This window comes from Schistocerca americana, chromosome 2, assembly GCF_021461395.2.
Source record: "Schistocerca americana isolate TAMUIC-IGC-003095 chromosome 2, iqSchAmer2.1, whole genome shotgun sequence".
NCBI classification, from domain to species: domain Eukaryota; kingdom Metazoa; phylum Arthropoda; class Insecta; order Orthoptera; family Acrididae; genus Schistocerca; species Schistocerca americana.
The window spans coordinates 579,501,081-579,522,873 of record NC_060120.1 but is presented as its reverse complement, the minus strand read 5'-3'; the positions used below and the strand labels follow the sequence as shown (position 1 = coordinate 579,522,873).

The 21,793-nt window shown below is 39.8% G+C and overlaps 1 protein-coding gene across 1 annotated transcript in view; it reads right to left on the bottom strand.

Annotated features, from left to right (window-relative positions):
- Window positions 1-307: 307 nt before the first annotated feature.
- LOC124596171 (putative beta-carotene-binding protein) overlaps window positions 308-21,793 on the bottom strand; it is a 58,626-nt gene continuing 37,140 nt past the window's right edge. The window contains exons 5-6 of the mRNA XM_047135208.1: window positions 18,684-18,833; window positions 308-1,068 (exon numbers count right to left, since the gene is read on the bottom strand). Coding sequence (XP_046991164.1) covers window positions 914-1,068; window positions 18,684-18,833 — 305 coding nt within the window. The 3' untranslated portion in view covers window positions 308-913. The remainder of the gene's footprint in view (window positions 1,069-18,683; window positions 18,834-21,793) is intronic.

The following is a 21,793-nucleotide window of genomic DNA, read 5'->3' as shown; positions in this document are numbered from 1 at the left end:
GATGAAAATCTGATAATTGTGGGTGAATGGAATGTTGTAGCAGGGGAAGGAGAAGAAGACAGAATTGCGAGAGTTCACGGGCTTGGTACTAAAAATGAGAACCCTGGGTACTTGCTCATAATCGGATGATCAATGGCTGTGACGCACCACCTTTGCTCCGCATGCTGGTCCAGTTACTCACGGAAATATCTTCCACCACCATAATTCAAACTGGCTGGGTGCGGATCGAACGCCACATCAGTGGCAAGTGTTACAGAACTTGGCAGCAGGTGCAGGTGTTATACAATAAGAAATTTTAATTAAAACATTTTAGATCCAAGTGCATTTATTACTGATTACAACGATACAGATGTCTGCTGCGTGTGTGATTTTTCTTGATAGTGTAATGGTAGTATAACAGAATTATATATGCGGTCAAATATACAGATATGTAACTGCGCTAGTTTAAACAGACAAAGTTAATTTCCGTTTACTGTGACAATGTGCCATTACCATATGAAAAGCTGCGATTCTCGTCACCATGTAATTTGGTAGTCGTACATCACTGGCATATGTCATTACAACTTCCGTCGTACTTTCATACATTACACTGATATAAAAAGCCAGTGGCATTTGAGGGCTCAATGCATATAGTTGGATGAATCCTCTAGGATGAGAAGGTGTCACAAATATGTTACACTGAAGTTACTACAGAGGTCACAGAACTCTTGCAGAAGGGCTTTGCGTGATACCTTTTGGATTTGACTCTGTGCGCCCATTTACAGCAATATGACTGGCTCTGACGTTCCTATGTGGGAGTAGAGTTTTTGTGACAGTGCGTGCATTTTGCTGATTGTGTGGCGGTGACTCCAGACAGAAGACGTCAGTCTGGAGGTGGGATTGTGGCTGTGCAGACGTCGCCGGCAGCGGCCGCCTACTTGTCAGGGAAGAGGACGTCGAACGGGATGGCGGCGAGCACCTTGTTGCCCTCGTTGCGCATCACCTTGTCCCAGGCCTCGTCCGCGTAGGGCAGCAACTCCTTGTAAAGCACCGGCCAAAACTCGTTGGCGAACGCCAGAGCCGCCTTGTCTGGAACACACACAGAAAAGTGGCTGTGGCTGTACGAAACACGCAGTGGCAGTTACTGCACCGTCTGAAGCAAAGATACATTGATTTGTGGTAAGTTCCTAAGGGACCAAACTGCTAAGGTCATCGGTCCCTAGGCTCACACACTACTTAATCTAACTTGAACTAACTTACACTAACGACAACACACACGCCCATACCCCAGGAAGGACTCGAGCCACCGACGGGGGGAGCCGCGCGAACCGTGGCAAGGCGCCCACAGACCGCACGGCTACCCCGCGCGGCGCAAAGTTACAAACGACAAGAAACCCGTGACCTGCTTCATCAAAACCTTTGCGGTAATTGTCAGTTTGGTTTAAAAAGTAGTCGAACTTAAACACGACGACCAAAGAAAATTTTTGGAATTTTTTCTGTGTTAAAGAAGTCTCACAAGGAATCCCTTGCGAGCGACGCTGCAAGTTCGGTCTTTGGTAAGACTCATTAAAGTGTTATGCTAGCAGTTATAACAGTAAAATATATGCTGCTAATGACTCACCTAGTGTACCAGGAGGGCGACAGAAAATAAATGTCTGGGAAGTGCTGAGATCAATTTTCTATGCGATATATACACTACTGGCCATTAAAATTGCCACACCAAGAAGAAATGCAGGTGATAAACGGGTATTCATTGGACAAATGTATTATACTAGAACTGACATGTGATTACATTTTCACGCAATTTTGGTGCATAGATCCTGAGAGACCAGTACCCAGAACAACCACCTCTGGCCGTAATAACGGCCTTGATACGCCTGGGCATCGAGACAATCAGAGCTTGGATGGCGTGTACAGGTACAGCTGCCAATGCAGCTTCAACACAATATCACAGTTCATCAAGAGTAGCGACTGGCGTATTGTGACGAGCCAGTTGCTTGGACACCACTGACCAGATGTTTTCAGTTGGTGAGAGATCTGGAGAATGTGCTGGCCAGGGTAGCAGTCGAACATTTTCTGTATCCAGAAAGTCCCGTACAGGAGCACCAACATGCGTTCGCGCATTATCCTGCTGAAATGTAGGGTTTCGCAGGGATCGAATGAAGGGTGGAGCCACAGGTCGTAACACATGTGAAATGTAGCGTCCACTGTTCCAAGTGCCGTCAATGCTAAGAAGAGGTGACCGAGACGTGTAACCAATGGCACCCCCATACGCCAATATGGCGATGACGAATACACGTTTCCAATGTGCGTTAACCGTGATGTCGCCAAACACGGATGCGACCATCATGATGCTGTAAACAGAACCTAGATTCATCCCAAAAATGACGTTTTGCCATTGGTGCACCCAGGTCTGTCGTTGAGTACACCATCGCAGGCGCTCCTGTCTGTGTTACAGCGTCAAGGGTAATCGCAGCCATGGTCTCCGAGCTGATAGTCCATGCTGCTGCAAACGTCGTCGAACTGTTCGTGCAGATGGTTGTTGTCTTGCAAACGTCCCCATCTGTTGATTCATGGATCGAGACGTGGCTGCACGATCCGTTACAGCCATGGGGATAAGATGCCTGTCATCTCGACTGCTAGTGATACGAGGCCGTTGGGATCCAGCACGGCGTTCCGTATTACCCTCCTGAACCCACCGATTCCATAGTCTGCTAGCAGTCATTGGATCTCGACCAACGCGAGCAGCAATGTCGCGATACGATAAACCGCAATCGCGACAGGCTACAATCCGACCTATATCAAAGCCGGAAACGTGATGGTACGCATTTCTCCTCCTTACACGAGGCATCACAACAATGTTTCACCAGGCAACGCCGGTCAACTCCTGTTTGTGTATGAGAAATCGGTTGGAAACTTTCCTCATGTCAGCACGTTGTAGGTGTCGCCACCGGAGTTAACCTTGTGTGAATGCTCTGAAAAGCTAATCATTTGCATATCACAGAATCTTCTTCCTGTCAGTTAAATTTCGCGTCTGTAGCACGTCATCTTCGTGATGTAGCAATTTTAATGGCCAGTAGTGTATATTACGCTTCACAAAATGGAAGTCGTCGACAATCAAATAATGTTCAAAACGAACCATTAACTTGCACCGTGAACACCGAATGAAAACTACCACGCCATAGTGATCACAAAGGTGCGCACCGTGAAGATCGAAGACGGACAGGACACCTTGGGAAGACAGAAACCGCGCAGGATGTTCAGCTAGGTATACACCTTTAAAGAATGCATGTGGAATCATTATGGTATAAGGGGTGATGAGTACTGATGGAATGTGATGGCATCCAACCGAATGCGAAACAGTCTGTCGTGGGGCTTATCGTGGAAATGGTTATCCTTTAAAGCGTAGCCGCACGTAGTGCGATAATGTTTTATAGGCACGGAAAAAACGAACATCCAGAAGCTGATTTGTTCAGTGGTCCAGATGGTACGAATTGTCATGTCACACACTTTTCAGGACGGAAAGTTTGCTCTAGACTATTATGATTTTTATACGCAGACCAGGAATCAAGCAGAATCAAGTTATTTTCACCACCTATTGGTCAAAAGCAGTGCTCATACCATACTTGTAATTGTGTTACGCCCATTTTCCCCGAACTTGCTTGCTGTGACGTAAACATTCCCTATTGTCCTTGCAAAATGACGCACACGAGGAAGAATCGTAGGGGATAGAGCACCTCCAGCTCCTCGCAGCTCAATAAATCACTTTCCAGCCAATTTAACATCCAGATTAACGGTCGGAATAATTGTATACGAAGGCGTTAAGGCGTTGATATTAACTGATGTTGATACAACTCCTTTGGTACCCCAAATTTCCAGCGTACCTTTTATATACATTTCCTCTTCAACTCCAAATTGGTCGAAGTTGAAAACAAATTCCTTACTGAACGATGGGAAACGTTCATTTATCTCATCTACAAATTTTCGGGCCGATTCCGCAGTTTGCTGTGCATCGTTATGTTGACGCTTTGTTTGAAACTTCGCTATCTTACATCTTCCACCTCTGTAGCACGGTTTGAAGTCAGGCAACCATAACCGCCCGGCTAGCCGCGCGGTCTATTTGCCGCTTTCAGAGCGCGAAGGCGTGCCGGTCCCCAGCAGTCCCCAGCACGAATCCGCCGGACGGATTAGTATCGAGGTCCGGTGTACCGGCCAGGCTGTGGATGGTTTTTAAGGCGGTTTTCTATCTCTTCGGCGAATGCGGGCTGATTCCCCTTATTCCGCCTCAGTTGCACTATGTCAGCGATTGCTGCGCAAACAGTCCTGCGTCCTAAACCTAAATCTGGTCATAATTGTTATTTTATTGTGCTGAGAATGATCTTCCATGTACGTAATTATCTTTAGTGCCTGCTCCTTGGGCAATGTTTGTCCTTTACTACGTTTCACTGGAGATGGGTTTGTGGCTTCGTGTCCAACAAGGATGCTGAACTACACGGCTCGACACCTGTTTCAATATCACTTTTATTTGTTAAGCACGTATCGTCATGATTGTAGTCCGCACATACATTGTCCGCACAGTCGAGCGTATACTTTCCACTGACTCATCTTGTACGAACCCTAATATTTCATTCTTTCTCACCCTACGAAATTCCCTGGGCTCCGTTTCCCCGAAATGTCAGCTTCGGCGTCTATTGTTGTAGATATAATGCAATTTTTGCTTTGTTTTCCGTTGCCACTGCTCTGCTTTGTATCAAAAACACTTGCACTGTAGCACTGTCGTGCGTTACTCGTCGTCTAAGCAGCAACTACACTCCGTAGCCCTGTGCTGTGTTCACAATTGGATACCTCCAATCCCTTCCCTTTTGCCTTTAACAGCCAATATTATGGCTGCGCCATAGACAATATGTGGGGCGTCTAATGCCGTAAACATCAGTAGTCTTTTGCGATTTCACTGTCAAAGGGTTCCTTATCAGAAACTTTGGCAATAGCGGCATCAGCGGTGACTATACGAAACGTCTTGGGCTAGGACACTGAGTTTTCTGAGCGGTGGGTTCACCATGAGCTAACTGATGTAACTCAGTATCAGTGCACGCCGAAAGACTGTATTATTGCGACTGCCGTTTAATAAATTGAGAGTTGGATACATGGCTACGCATTTCTTTGAACGTAACGCCCTTTCTGATTTAGTTTTGAACGCCTTCAGTCATCCAGAAGATGATTTATATGTGACAGTTTTGTCTATACATCTATATGGTAGTAGTATTAAAGATGATACTGCTCGCTGGGTGTTAACTGAAAACTGCAGTAACGTTCTAAATGTTACATACAGACAACCAGAATAATTTTCAATGTCAATAAAATTCATTAAGAGCCGTATACTTTAAGATATTTCATTCTATTCCGAAAGCAAGACCTTGCTGTCACGTCTTCCTATGGAGCAACTGTATAACCACTGGAATTCACGATATGCGGTGATTTATGGCAGTATACGACAAGTTGGTTTATTTGGATAGAAGCGTATGGGGCCTGAAGATGGCACAACGAAATGCGAAAACTTGTTGCTTTCGGAATAAAATAAAATATCTTAAAGTATACGGCTGTTGGTGAATTTTATTAACATTGAAAATTACCTACCAGACGATGTCCCCTGGCCATGAGGGGACCAGCATAGATTAGAACAATTTGCTGATAGTTTTTGTGTGGTGGTACTACACAACTGAAGAAGAACCAAGTCATCATCGTTGTAGGTATCGCTGTGTTCATCGAGGAAATTGAAGTGCTTGCTACTTTGATACAAATATTTATAAGGGGTGGGGGGTATGGGAGAGCTATATCGCTGAGAGATTGAAAATGTAAGCGTATGGGAATTATTTCCGACAAGTACTGAATAGCCAGAGGACCAAGAAACAATTTCTCTTAGCGTTGCAGCTTCCAGGACCTCTCTCTCGGTTCCTGGGTCGCATGTGCTCAGTTGATGAAAAACTGTGAGGTAATAACAGAGAGGCTTTTTTTCGTAAACATAAATTTCAAAGATGTGTTCACAGCCATCTACATCAAGAGTGGTGGTGTTGGGATAGTTGTCCTCTGTACTACACTTACGTATGCGAATGGAATGTGGAACGCTATTAATTCATGAATCCATTAAGACAGATGCATTGTGACAGTTCAGCAATGGACAAACACAACTTCGCAATTGAATGCAGAGTGCACACCACGGACAATTACAATCTTATGTATGGTGTCTCCTGAAATTAAGGAGAAAGCTTACTTTTATATTTAAATGAATTTGTCAAACAAATAGATTCATTTGTGAAAAATAATTTTTCCGATCAGTTTAAGGAGATGACATACAAGAGACCAGTTTTTATTGCCAGGGGTTTCACTCTGGTTTCAGTGGCAAACAGCACAGTGAAAATGGCCTGGAGTGATTTTGTCACACCAAATGGAATATTCAAGACTACACTTTCTGTGCGTGGAAAATTTATTACCAGTGGACGTCACCGGTTTTCTCTTATGGCAGTGAAACATGAACCCTTATAACAGAAAACAAAGAGCACCTAGGGAGGGTTGCCCATTTGGCAATGGGAAGACGCATGCTGAATACTACTATGAGAGACAGAGAAAGAAACAAATGGCTCAGCAAACAGAACGGTGTGGAACACGTAACTGTGATTGTAATGAAAATAAAATGGAAAAGGACGCGACAGGTCGTCAGACAAATGGATGGTAGACGACGGAAGTTCTTTGCTGAGTCTCAGGAGTTAGCAAAATAACGCGATCATGATCTAGTGGATGGTGGGCACATTGAATTAGGGAACATGCAGGGAGACTTTTGATGCATACTGCTGATGACCATTATGCAAAGAAGTATCTAGTCTTTACCCAGCATTGGATCTCAAATAGTTGCTGTTGCTGATTATGACACAAACAACATAATTAAAAAAGTGAAACTTCATAATTAATAACATTATATTTACTTGGAGTTTGCTTTAAATGAATGTGTCACAATATACACTCAGATTCTCGGTAGCATTCTAAATGTAACCTTTGTTTAGATCCCAGATGGCAACACGTTGTTTCATTAACGTTTATGTTTCTAACACAGAACGTCAATGGCAGAGAAAACTGGACAACGGCTTTCTGGCTGTTACTTCGTCATCTACTGTATTGGCGGAAGTAAGTGGGACTAGAGTTTAACACCTCATGGACGACGAGATGATTAGAGACGAAGAGCAAACTCGCATTAAGGAAGGACGCGCAAGAAAATTGGCCGTGCCCTTTCATTGGAAAATATTAAACTGGATGTGTGGACGGTAATAAGAACCACTGACCTCCTTAATACAAGCCCAATGGGTTACGATCGCGCCACCTCCCTCGGTTCTGGAGTCCTGTGTAGCGAATTGTATTGAAGTGCGTGACGTTGGTACTGACATCATGTGTCATCAGTCCCTCTTAGAATAGTAGCGTTCCGGTATTGGCTTGTGAACTGTTAGAAAAATTGTTCAAATGACTCTGTGCACTATAGAACTTAACATCTGAGGTCATCAGTCCCCTAGAACTTAGAACTACTTAAACCTAACTAACCTAAGGACATCACACACATCCATGCCCGAGGCTGTCGGGCGGTTCCGGATGAAAAGCCTAGAACCGCTCGGCCACCGCGGCCGGCGAACTTTTAGAAAACGTACACGCTAGGCGAATTCCAAGAATTCCTATCAAAAGAGTTCATCCAATGTGGCAGTCTTAATTCAGCCGTTTATGAATGAAGCATAATTCCATCTTCCCAACATCCGTCCATTCCACGCAGTGTTCCGCTTCTAAGGTAACTGCAAGTTCAGTCACTTGAATAATTTAAAGTTCTTCAGCTCAAAAATTACCCAGAAGCAATAAAAAATAAACTAATAAAAGGGAGGATGTACTAAGAGTCACAAAAAATTGTCAGTTTGGAGAAATATTTTTCATTATTAAGCAATCATATCTAAAAAAATTGATTTAATAGGAATGTATACTTGAATTACGCTGGTTGTTTCTAAACATTGGAATAAGCCTCGTAACTTGACTATAGGATCAAAACAAAAATGTTAATCTGAATGTATCTTACACTGCGTTATTAGTGAACGAAATACAACTGCAGTACAAGATCTACAATTTCAACATCAAAAGATATTCTTGGAGTCACCACCAAAACAGGAACGTATGCATAGCGGTGTCATAACCCTTTGTGAAGTTACGTGAGACCCATCTACTGTCTAACGGCTGCAAAAGCGTTATGGATATACTTCTCAGAATCCTTGGTGTCATTTATAAGACTAGTGAACACCACACTAATCACGTGTCCCTACAAACAGAAGTCTAATGAATTATGATCAAGAGACTAGGAAAACCAACGTGCTGGACATCCATGCTCAATACACTGTCTTCGGGAAAGGTTTTTTTGGAAAAATCGACGATCAATGAAACTGTTCTGGGGAACCATAATTTGTGAACCAAAAATCGTGGCGATGTGCTGAGGGGCACACTTTCCAGTAGTACAAGTAGAGTTTAGTAAACTGGTCCGTTCATACCATGGAATATATAGGCCGATCACGTGGTCGTGCATAACTCCACACCTTACTTTGGGTAGAAACGAGTGTTGATGGTTCAAATGGCTCTGAGCACTATGGGACTTAACTACTGAGGTCATCAGTCCCCTAGAACCTAACTAACCTAAGGACATCACACACATCCATGCCTGAGGCAGGATTCGAACCTGCGACCGTAGCGGTCGCGCAGTCCCAGACTGTAGCGCCTAGAACCGCTCGGCCACTCCATCCGGCCGAGTGTTAATGATTGGCAACAATCGTACAATGAAGGTTATCACCTTTTCACGGTTGGGTGTCCTGAGAGATTATGAGGTCATCTTGTCTACACTGATGAGCCAAAACATTGTGACCACCTGCTTAGTAGTTGGTATGTCCCTCCTTGGAACAAAATGCATCACTGATTCTGCGTGTAAGGGATCATCAGTTTGTTGGTAGGTCTGCAAAGGAGAGTGGCAGTAGATATCCACGCACAAACCACGTAATTCGCGAAAATAACGGGTCACTGATTTGCGTATGCGGTGATGGCGTCTGATAGCGACCCAAATGGGTTCCATAGAAATTATATCAGGCGAATTTGATTGCCGAGACATCAACGAGAGTTCACTACAATGCTCTACTAACCATTGCAGCACGTTTCTGGCTGCAAGACGAGGACAATTATGCTTCTGAAAGATGACATAGCCATCGGGAAAGATGTCAAGCCAGAAGGGATGCAGGTGGTTCGCAACTGTCAGAGTGTCTTCGATTACCACCACAGGTCCCGTGCAAGCGCAGAAGAATGTCTCCCGCAGCGTAACACTGCTTTTGCCTTTGCCCGTGGTGCGCTGCACGTTTCGAACCACCTTTCCCCTCGATGATGGCCTCTGAGGAGACAACCATCGATGTAGTGTAGCAAACATGCGATTCACCCGAACACCCGACACATTTCTATTGGTCGACAGTCGAATCCCTATGGTCCTGTGTTCACTGCAGCCGTAACTGACGATGTCGTTGGGTCAACATGTGAACGCGTAGGTGTGGTCTGCTACAGAGCTCCATGTTCAACAGTGTACTATGACCGGTATGCTCCGAAACACTTGTGCATGCATAGATACCACAAATCATCATCTGTCATACTTTATAGAGCAGATTCCCCGTTCTGTGAGGATTCATGTAGTCCAACCATTTAGCACCTAGTGATAATTTCACTGTCCTTCTAACTCTTTCCGTAGATGCTCACGACAGTAGCACGCGAACATTCGACCACATTCACCGTTTAGGAGATATTCGTTCACACGCTCTGCGTAATAATCATCTGGCCTATGTCAAAGTCGCCTATCTCAATGGATTTCCCCATTTGCAGTCCATATCTTCGCTAGGGATCCCTCGTCCGCATCTGCTCCTTTTACATAGTTTCGTTTCCCCGTAACGTGCCCGCAACGCCATCAGGCGGCATCCAACGTCGCGGTGGTCAGTGGTCATAATGTTTTGACTTACCAGTGTATTTGTTTTCTCATCAGTGAGCAATACATTATGGTAAAGATACATGGTATACATCTTATACAAGGTCTCCATCTTACTACCACCACAATTAGGAGATACTTCCCACGTAATACATTTTTTGCTGTTGTTTTGCCCAAGGAATTACGTGAGAAGCTACTTCTAAATATTCGCGAACAACGTTTATTTCTTAGGTACCACCAAGAAAAATCTGTGGCGTGTTGGAAGGCGTCAAGTATGCACATTTTATTTCAGCCCAAAACATGATTTTAAATTATGAAAAATTGGTACATAAAATTGCATACATAGCAGTAACCATAATAAAATACATTACGAAAAAGTTCTACATATTCGTATAAACAGCTCATATGGTGATACGAAAAGAGGAGCAGAAGAAGTTAAACTACAGAAAGTTTTGTACTTCGTCTGAAACTCCATTATAAATCTCATAAGAGGTTCGCTGTTTATGTGTCTCTGCCCTTTATGAACTACTGTGAAACTCTTGATGTCATTGTCTGGAATGCCATTTGTTATCAAGGTTCCTTTTACTCCATCAAAGGAAACAGACATGCAAGTTCCAGCAATTGGTTCTTCTATATTTTAAAAATATAATATTTATAACTGACGTTCCTCCATAAAATAGTTTTGTAACGTTCTGGTGAGTAGCACATTCATAAACAAAAATTACATCAGTTCTAAAGCTACTATAAGAGGCATCATGTGTTTTGGAAATACATCTGAAATTAGACCAGAGTATGGATTTTCTAATACGGGCTGTAATATACTGAGATCCAAAATACTGAGTACAAGCTATTTCTTGGATTATAATGATTGGTTATGATGCTGCGTGATAAGCACAGAAATGTTGAAAGAATTTACTCCCGCCAAAATGTAACGACATTCTTTTTATCTTCAACTATCTGTTAATACTTCAAAAATTGTCCTTCAGAAAGAGCAGCAGTATTTATTTATTACTTAGCTTCTCACTTGTGAAAATAATAGACTTCTAACATGTCAAGCCTAATAGAGATAGCTTGGTATAACACCTTCTTAATTGTGGGTACCATAGCTTTAAATTTACTATGTGAATGCTGCATTTTCCCACTTAGACTGTTCTTATTTCAAATTATTCTGTGTTTCACAATTGCTTTAGATTTTTTTTAGCTTTATCTTGTGTTCAATTAGAAAAAGGCACCTCATGTATAAAAATGACAGTATGTTCACATTATGTGCTTCATTCGTTTTGGCTTACGAATTTAACTGCTCTTAACGTTTTGGTAGTTTGTTTGTGTACATAAAGTGGGTAATATATATACACACTGCATAACTCCTTATACGCACAAATAATCAAAACATCAAGAACAGATACATCTGCAAACTAACACAAATGTATCATATGACTAAGCTACCATTTTTATATTTACATCTCCTTTTTGTAGCTAAGTTCTTCATAATGGCTTAAAAAGTTCAAACCAGTTGTGAAGCAAAGAAAGAATTAAAATAAAAAACAACCTAAATGGGAAAATACCAGTTTGGTTTGAGTGGTACATCATGAACGCAATGAGAATGAACATCTAAACTTCTAAACCATTTTGTACTGGCCTTAAAAAATAATATGAATCAAGAGATGTTTGGAAATAGTCTTTCTTTCTGAGAATATGTTATATACCTAATTGGCAGACTAGATTTATGAAGATGTTAACGGTACAAGTATTAAATTTGTTACAAATTTCAGATCTACAAGATTTAACTATTTTGTCAGTTACATGTTTTGTCCTTGAAAAATTGTTTTAAACGAATTTATAATATCAAATAGTTCTTGGAAGATGTAATACATATATGAATTTTATGCAACTTATTTTGGAACATTCTTTTCAGAAACTTCAGATTACCTTAAAGATGTATCTGATGTAAAAGTATCTGTCACTGACAAGAAAAAGGTTACTTAAAGTATCTGTAATTTGCAGACAACGAACTCCCAAATTACTGTAATATTCACTTTCATGCAATTTATTTATTCTCATGATTCTTTACTTTCTCTTAATCTGTTCTTATTTTTGTTTCTTGAGGACCTTGAATTTTTCTTGACTGGGTGAGGAGGTGCATTGGTTAACTCACTTGACACACATTCAGGTAACACCAGTTCAAATTCATGTACAGTTATTCAAATTTGTTTAAAATGATCATAAATTAAGTGTGGCATATATGAGGATAGGTCCTAAGAGACCTTCTAGTGTCCTTCCAATTCTTCTCATTTTGCTCTGTCTCTAATGACCTCATAATCAGTCTGGTGTTAAACTCTAATGTTCCTTACTACTTTGTAAAGTAGAAACTTTTGTATGATAATGACATCATTTACAGTTCTGTAGCTCAATTTCTAATATGATTTCATCCTATAGCTGGTAGTGTTCCCTCACTTTAAAAAGTGTTCACCTTGTTCTCTATGTTATTCTGATTCAATTTATAATCTAATGTTTACGTCATTTAATTTTTTCACAAAGTTTAATTATTTAAGACAAAGTAACCTTTGACTATGTTGTAGAATACATTTCTTTTGTTTTCTGCAAGTGTGTGAAGTTTGGTTATTCTGCAAATCATTCTTAACTTCCTTGTTAGATTTATTATTTATTATCCTTATGGTATTCCATGTCATACTTTATTTGTGTCAAGTACCATGATGATTATTAAATATCACCAGCTACACATCATGAAATGTAATCATTTAACTACAGGTTTACACCACAATGTAGCAGGATCGATGTGTCGCTAAAAATGTTTTATAAAGCAGTGCTGCTGGATGTCATAATTCATTCTCAACTGTACTGGGAGTGGTAAGGCATTAAAATGGCCAGAAACATTAGTGACTATACTCTAGATAACTTAATTTAATTATTACTTCATTGTATTCATAGGTTAATGATAATAACAAAATATAAAAGCTGCTTGAAATTACCAGCTGGGAAGTGGTAAATTTGCAAGAAGAGTTGGAATCATGTGTCATGTTGTCTCCATGGTTGTGATTTTTTCAATGCTACAGAGTAGTTTCAACTCTAATTTGTTTATTATGAAGGGTATTTCAGTATTGCATGCTGAACTGCGATGATGAGATCCACAAAATGAGCAAATAGGGGAACATTACAAAGTCAGGTCTAAAGTGATTTTTTGAAAGAACTAGTATTCCCAATTATTCACTCCCAGAAGTTTTCACATTATGGGTTAACATATAATGATGAATCACCCTGTACTGTACAGTAGGTGAACATCCTGGCTGTTTCTCCACATTTGAAAATCATGTAATGTGCTACTTGAGTGTTGCATTGCAACAGCAAGCTGAGACAGCTGAAAGAGGAACTGTAACTTTCTGTTTGGTGTTCAGTTCGCACTAAAAATCATTGAAAATATAATCTAAACATTTTTAAGAAATATTATGATTGGAGGATATAATTTATATGATTTTTGTATACATTTCATTATAAACTGTCCTTGGATACATACTGACCAGTAAAAAATTGTGTTGAATTAGTTACTTCTGTTCAACAGCTTGTCTGTGATGTAGGAGAAATTATTAAAGACAAAACATTTTTTATTAGCTTTCAGATTCATTTGACTTTCCTTCCAGACTTTTAATATCCCTTTTCATATTAGCAAATAGCTACAAGGCTTTATGTTTCATAGGCAAAGTTACATTGAATAAGATGTAATATAGATATGCTAATGTCGAAATGGTATTTTTTGAATTCCATTGTCATTCTCAGAATAAAGTTCACCTTTTACAATGAGTTTTTCAAGAGAATAAGTAAATGAGGAGGGGTGAGATGAAACTGTTACAGTTAATCATAATCGTTTAACAAGATGTCTATGAGACTTTCATAGTTGACTCTCAGTCATAATATCACACATTTTTGTCTAGACAATGAATAAGTTTTGGCATGAGAGAAAAATACCACAAAGTATTATAATGTAGAACAGCAACAAATTTAATTATCAAGAAAATTCCAGTTTACTGATTTCTGTGTCTCCAGTATCAGAAATTATCCTTCTAAAGTACGTAGCTAATTTTGTTTTGTCAAAATCATACACATACTCATGTTGTTGTTGTTGTGGTCTTCAGTCCAGACACTGGTTTCATGCAGCTCTCCATGCTACTCTATCCTGTGCAAGCTTCTTCATCTCCTAGTACCTTCTGCAGCCTTCATTCTTCTGAATCTGCTTAGTGTATTCATCTCTTGGTCTCCCTCTACGATTTTTACCCTACACACTGCCCTCCAGTACTAAAATGGTGATCCCTTGATGCCTCAGAACATGTCCTACCAAGCGATCCCTTCTTCTAATCAAGTTGTGCCACAAACTCCTCTCCTCCCCAATTCTATTCAATACCTCCTCATTAGTTATGTGATCTACCCATCTAATCTACAGAATTCTTCTGTAGCACCACATTTCGAAAGCTTCTATTCTCTTCATGTCTAAACTATTTATCGTCCATGTTTCACTTCCATACATGGCTACATTCCATACAAATACTTTCAGAAAAGACTTCCTGACACTTAAATCAATACTCGATGTTAACAAATTTCTCTTCTTCATAAACGCTTTCCTTGCCATTGCCAATCTACATTTTATATCCTCTCTACTTCGACCATCATCAGTTATTTTGCTCCCCAAATAGCAAAATTCCTTTACTACTTTAAGTGTCTTATTTCCTAATCTAATTCCCTAAGCATCACCCGATTTAATTCGACTACATTCCATTATCCTCGTTTTGCTTTTGTTTATGTTCATCTTATACCCTCCTTTCAAGACACTGTCCATTTTGTTCAACTGCTCTTCCAGGTCCTTTGCTGTCTCTGACAGAATTACAATGTCATCGGCGAACCTCAAAGTTTTTATTTCTTCTCCATGGATTTTAATACCTACTCCAAATTTTTCTTTTGTTTCCTTTACTGCTTGCTCAATATACAGATTGAATAACATTGGGGAGAAGCTACAACCCTGTCTCACTCCCTTCCCAACCACTACCACTGCTTCCCTTTCATGCCCCTCGACTCAACTGCCATCTGCTTTCTGTACAAATTGTAAATAGCATTTCGCTCCCTGTATTTTACCCCTGCCACCTTTAGATTGTGAAAGAGAGTATGCTCATATCAGCTATTTTATTTTGGCTATTAGTTTCCACAATGATTCCATCGACTACTCTCTTGAATACTCTTCCATATGTATATATATTATCAGGAGAAAGAAAACTGGCGTTCTACGGATCTGACCGTGGAATGTCAGATCCCTTAATCGGGCAAGTAGGTTAGAAAATTTAAAAAGGGAAATGGATAGGTTGAAGTTAGATATAGTGGGAATTAGTGTAGTTCGGTGACAGGAGGAATAAGACTTTTGGTCAGGCAAATACAGGGTTATAAATACAAAATCAAGTAGGGGTAATGCAGGAGTAGGTTTAATAATGAATAAAGAAATAGGAGTGTGGGTAAGCTACTACAAACAGCATAGTGAACGCATTATTGTGGCCAAGATAGACATGAAGCCCATGCCTACTTCAGTAGTACAAGTTTATATGCCAAGAAGCTCTGCAGATGATGAAGAAATTGATGAAATGTATGATGAGATAAAAGAAATTCTTCAGGTAGTGAAGGGAGACGAAAATTTAATAGTCATGGGTGACTGGAATTCAAGAGTAGGAAAAGGGAGAGAAGGAAACATAGTGGGTGATTATGGATTGGGGGAGAGAAATGAAAGAGAAAGCTGTCTGGTAGAATTTTGCACAGAGCATAACTTAATCATAGCTAACACTTGGTTCAAGAATCATAAAAGAAGGTAGTATACATGGAAGAATCCTGGAGATACTAGAAGGTATCAGATAGATTATATAATGGTAAGACAGAGATTTAGGAACCAGGTTTTAAACTGTAAGACATTTCCAGGGGCAGATGTGGACTCTGACCACAATCTATTGTAGATTAAAACTGAGGAAACTGCAAAAAGGTGGGAATTTAAGGAGATGCTACCTGGATAAACTGACTAAACCAGAGGTTGTACAGAGTTTCAGGGAGGGCATAAGGGAACAATTGACAGGAATGGGGGAAAGGAATACAGTAGAAGAAGAATGTGTAACTCTGAGGGATGAAGTAGTGAAGGCAGCAGAGGATCAAGAGAAAATTTTCCTTTCAGTTTCTTTAAAACATTTATCGAATATTTTCCTTTCATACAGAACGATTTCACCTTTTTCTAGTCTACAGGGAGAATCACTAAATATTGCCACCTAGAATAGCTCAGAAAGTATGATAGTAGCTGAAAAGTTTGTGTGACAAATGTTGCGTGAGACAACAGGGGCCATAATATGACGTTGGGTTTTTGTTGCTACATGGGGTCTCGGCGGAAATATGAAGGGCAACAATAGTTTTAATGGATGCTATAGTTTGGTACTTATTTTCTGATAGCGGCTATCGAGATGAGTCCATTGATATGTAACAGTAAGGTCTTTGAAGGTCAACGAAGGTCAACGGAGGTCAAAAACGTGGCATGAACGTCCATTTACAGAAGGTGTTCGAAGTGATGACAATTGCAATCAGTTCAGTGCTGTAATCTTCTTATGATGGATTGAGTGGTATTCCATATCACTTCGTCACTTATCGAAGCACATGCTGTGACAATTCTCTCTCGTACATCGTACGAATAATAAATATTCGCCGAATACGACGTATCAATCTAACGTGCCATTGACAACTAAACGCCATTCGACGGTTTCGTAATACAATACTAATAGGGACGGTAACCCCAGTTTCGTCGATTCAAAGAACAAGTCGATATGCTTGTCATCTGCAGAGACTGCCAATGGAATTCAGTGAGAGCTAGAGACTTGTACGCTGAAAGATATCCTCAACGTACTCACCATACACGTCGTACATTTAAATGTGTGTATGATAAATTGAGAACAACTGGATCTTTAACGCATCGGAAACATATACAGCAAGGGAAAGTTACTAACGGGGAAATGGAAATTGGTACTCTCGTCACTGTTGTTCGTGATCCTTGTGTTAGTTAGCGTCAAATCACAAGGGAATCTGGCATGAGCCAGAGCAGTGTTATTCGTGTTCTACATCGCCATAAATATCATCCTTACCATATCAGTCTCCACCAAGAATTAACTGGTACGGATTGTATGCGTCGCATTGAATTCTGCCGAGAGGTTCAACTTCATATTCAAGGGGATGACACATTTACTAATTTGATTTTATTTGCTGATGAGGCTACATTCACGAACCATGGAAATGTTAATTTGTATAATATGCATTATTGGGCAACTGAAAATCCATGTTGGCAGCCGCAAGTTGCACACCAAACACAGTGGTCAGTGAATGTATGGTGTGGGATTCTGGAGGACAGAATTATAGACCCCTATTTCGTCGAAGGAAATCTTAATGGTACGAAGTACGCCACATTCCTGCAAGAAACATTGTCTGTCATTGGAAGAAATACCTTTAGGAACAAGGAACAGAATGTAGTATCAACACGATGAATGCCCACCACATTTTTCGCTGATGGCTAGGAATGAGTTGCAAAGATAAGTCCCTAATTGTTGGATTGGACGCGGAGGAGATGTGTCGTGGCTGGCTCGTTCTCCAGACTTGATGCCTCTGGATATTTTCTTGTGGGGATTCGTAAAAGACATTGTTTATAAAGACGTTCCAACTACACCTGAAGATAAGCGGAAGAGAATTGTCAGATCATGTGCTTCCGTAAGTACTGATGTGATAATGAATACCAGTCAATCCATGAGAAGAAGATTGCAGCACTGCATTGATACCAATGGTCATCACCTCGAACAACTTCCGTATATGGACGTTCATGCCACCTTTGTGACCTTCGTAGTCCTTCAAAGATCTTACTGTTACACATAATTGGATTCGTCTCGATAGTCGTTATCAGCAAATAAGTACCAAACTATAGCAACCCATTAAAAAAAAGTTGGCCTCCATATCTCTGAAGCGACCCCACCTAGCAACAGAAAACCAATGGCATATTATGGCCCATATTGTCCCATGCAGCTGTTGTTCCACAAACGTTTCGGCTCCTATCATACATTCGGAATTATTCTTGGTGGTAATAGTAAGTGACTCGCCCTGCATATTGCTTCGACTTTTTTGGTTGCAATTGATGTCAGTAAAAGCGAACCATTAACTGCTATGCGGATTCTAAGAATTTTCATTCAGTGACTAATACCGATCATCCTCTCTCTCTTCCTATCTGTTTCTAAGCCAGATATCTACACAATTCTGATTGCTTAATAGTTCACATCTATGATTTAAAATTTCTGATACAAGTATATTGATTCATTTCTCTTACAGTTAGTTTACATCACAGTGATAATTGCTGAGTTGATATCAATGAAAGTCAATCATCAACACTGCTGTTCTGGTTATAAGAATTTTCATTCAGTGCTTAATACCGATCACCCAGTGTCTCTTCCTATCCATCGCTAAACCAGAGTCCTTCAAAACTGTATTGTAATAGTTTGCCACTTTAACAACGCTTATCTGACTTACAAATAACGATATAATGGTAGGAGGCAAATGTGGACACTGTTTTAGTCGAAATTTGTTAATGCCGCCTACTTTAGTAGTTGCATAAATTACTCACTGAGCTCGTCGTTCCCTGCGAAGAGGTTAGAGGCGTATATCTTCATGGTGCCCACCTCTGGCAGGAAGGAGAAGCGAGTCAGTTTCAAGAATGGACGTCCAGCCCTCTGGTAGTACTCTCCAGTCACGTTGAACGTGCCCACAACATCAGCTGCAAGCCAGAAAGTAGTATTAGTTCGCAAGATAGCTTCAAACTTATTTCCTATGATCGATTGGTGATGTGAATAAAATATCTCAACAGCAAACAGTTATTGCGACATACATGTTGGCTGAATGCATACAGAATAGAGTGTCTACATCAGTCTGATTTCTCATGTGACTAGTAATAAATGAAGAATAAATCCAATTGTTATTTGCTTCTTCTTCAAAAACGTGGTGAGCGCATTAGATCTCTGACTGATTGAAGAGGTGAGAGTTATTCATTTGGTTATAGAGTATCTTTAAGAGGTTCCCTGGAGGGTGCATTAAAACATCACATTAGCAGCAATAGTTTCAAATGCCTAAAACAAATTTTACTCAACCAATAAAATTATTATGGAGAGGTGACTAATAATGATATATTTCCTGACAATGCTTGGGATATTTCTTTCTTAATGACAACGTTGCTCAGATGATCGATTGTCATTTGTGGTAAAAGGAAACTTAACAAATTAAGTGTTCAAATGGGATAGGTGTAAATAATTAATGATAAAATGAACTAAGAACTAAAAGTGTATCTGGCAGAACGCATAAAGAAAGACTATAAAAACACAACACCGCGTGATGAGTAAACCATAGGACATGACATGCTGTAAGGCATATAGAGGTAGTCAGTTCAAAATCAGCAAAGATGTCACAATGAAAAAAAGTATGAGAGGTAGGTGAACGGATGATTTTGACAATTATGGACATTAACATTGATGAAGAAACTCCCTGGCAGATTAAAATTGTGTGTCGGACCGAGACTCGAACTCAGGACCTTTGGCTTTCAGTGGAATGTGGTCTATTGACTGAGCTCTCCAAGCACGACTCACGAGCCTCCCTCACACTTTTACTTCCGCTGGTACCTCACCTTCTACCTTTTGGACTTTCACTTTCCCACAAAAGACAAAGTTCCCTGTGGCGAAGCCACATCTCCACAATATTTTTTCTTCCAGGAGTGCTAGTCCTCCAAGTTTTGCAGTTGTGCTTATGTGAAGTTTGGAATGTAAGAGATGAGGTGATGGCGGAAGTAAAGATGTGAGGGTGGTTCGTGAGTCGGGTTTGGTTAGCTCAATCGGTAAAGCACTCTCCAACAAAAGGCAAGGGTCCCGAGTTTGAGTCTTGGTTTAACACACAGTTTTAATCTTCCAGAGAGTGTCATATCAGTGTACACTCTGCTGCTGAGTGAAAACTTCATTTTGGATACGTTGATGAAGTTGGTGTATATGGGCATATAATGAAATTATTACTTTATATGAAACATTTTCCATGAATTTGATGTAGTCTAGTCTCTTGCTGGATTTTACTCGAGGGAAAAACATTAAACTGAGTAAACATTGTAAAATATCATATTGCTGCATTGTTAATGTGAAATTATATTATTCCCAGACACATTAGCCTGCTTAATTTCTTTGAAAATATAATGCAATAAAATGACTTCTGCAATATAATTTTTATTTATAGTTAAATTACAATATATTACCCAAAATATGTTCAACATATTATGATGGATTATTTATGTCTCATGAACCTGACATCTTTGAATATTAATTTTAAATCTTTGCAGGCTATGCAGAGGGAAGCTTTAATCAAGATATTAAGAATGTTTTGCATTATATTCTGGGAAAAGCTTTAGTAATGCAAGCAAAATAAATGATTACCTATATAGCATGAGAAAAAAATCATTAAAATATGAAATTATTCAAATAAGTTTATATGAAATTCTAAATCAACACCAGGCGTAATTCTTACAATACAGACCTCTATTGGGAGAATATTTCTTTTTCCCCAAACACAATTATGTAATGTGTTAATAAATGATAAAAAATGAAGATAAACTATTTTTCTTATCTCTAAATCAAATACATCCGAAGGTAACTTCTTATGGTCAGGGTTCACAATCATGTAGAATTTCTTGAAGGATATAATATTCGCCATTGACTACAGAAATTATTTATTTCACAATTGAAGTTTCAGCCTTTGGACCATTTTCAAGTGGCAGTGCAAAAGATCTGGCTTCAGCACATGTCAATCTTTAAAATCTTCCGACATGTACAAATGTCATATCCAAAAGTAGGCTTTTTCACTGTAGAAATGCAGCAACACCAGACGAGTGCGAAGCTCTGTACATTGTGAAGTAATGTAAACTGCTTGAAATATTACCAGAGGCTAATTCGCCTCTGATGGGTTCCTTCTTTTGGCCATGATGTGTAATTATGGTTTTAACATAGGAGCACATGTTAACTTTTTGTGCTACTTTTACATTCCCAGTTTTGATTTTAAGCAAGCCATTGCTCTTGATTCTACTTCTCTTCATTAATTTCATAACAACTTTGACTATTCTTAACAAATGCTTTGTGAGAAGTGTGCTGCCCATTCCATACGAGACTCCATTAATTCCTGCCGGAATGACTATCTATGTTACTACCAAAAGTCTACATGACCTGTACCTATACCCAGGAACCAAGCGATAGAAACTGATAAATCAATAACACACGGTGAAAGATATAGTTGCAAGAGGTCTTGATTTTTCACCAAACTTATCTCATAACTACGTTTTATTTATGATAATACAAGTACAGAAATACTCCTCTAATATTTTAACAAGTAGAACTGTAGTCAATAATAACTAATTATCATTTCCTTTACATATGTTATTTTTGTAAGAGTGTAACAAAATTAAATTCACAAAAAAACCTCTCAATAGACCTCTATCATATACAGGACTCCATTCTTGGTATCAGATGTTGTCGTAAAACTCCTTGTGGGGTGGAGGGAGAGATGGCAACATCGTCAACAGGTCTTTCTGTTCTGCAGTTGATAAACATGGCTGGTCTTTCAGATGAAGTATGGTATGGTATACATATGCCATGGTCTTTCCTCTTTTCAGTAGATCGATATTTTTCCATTTTCCTGCATCAAAATCAAGAT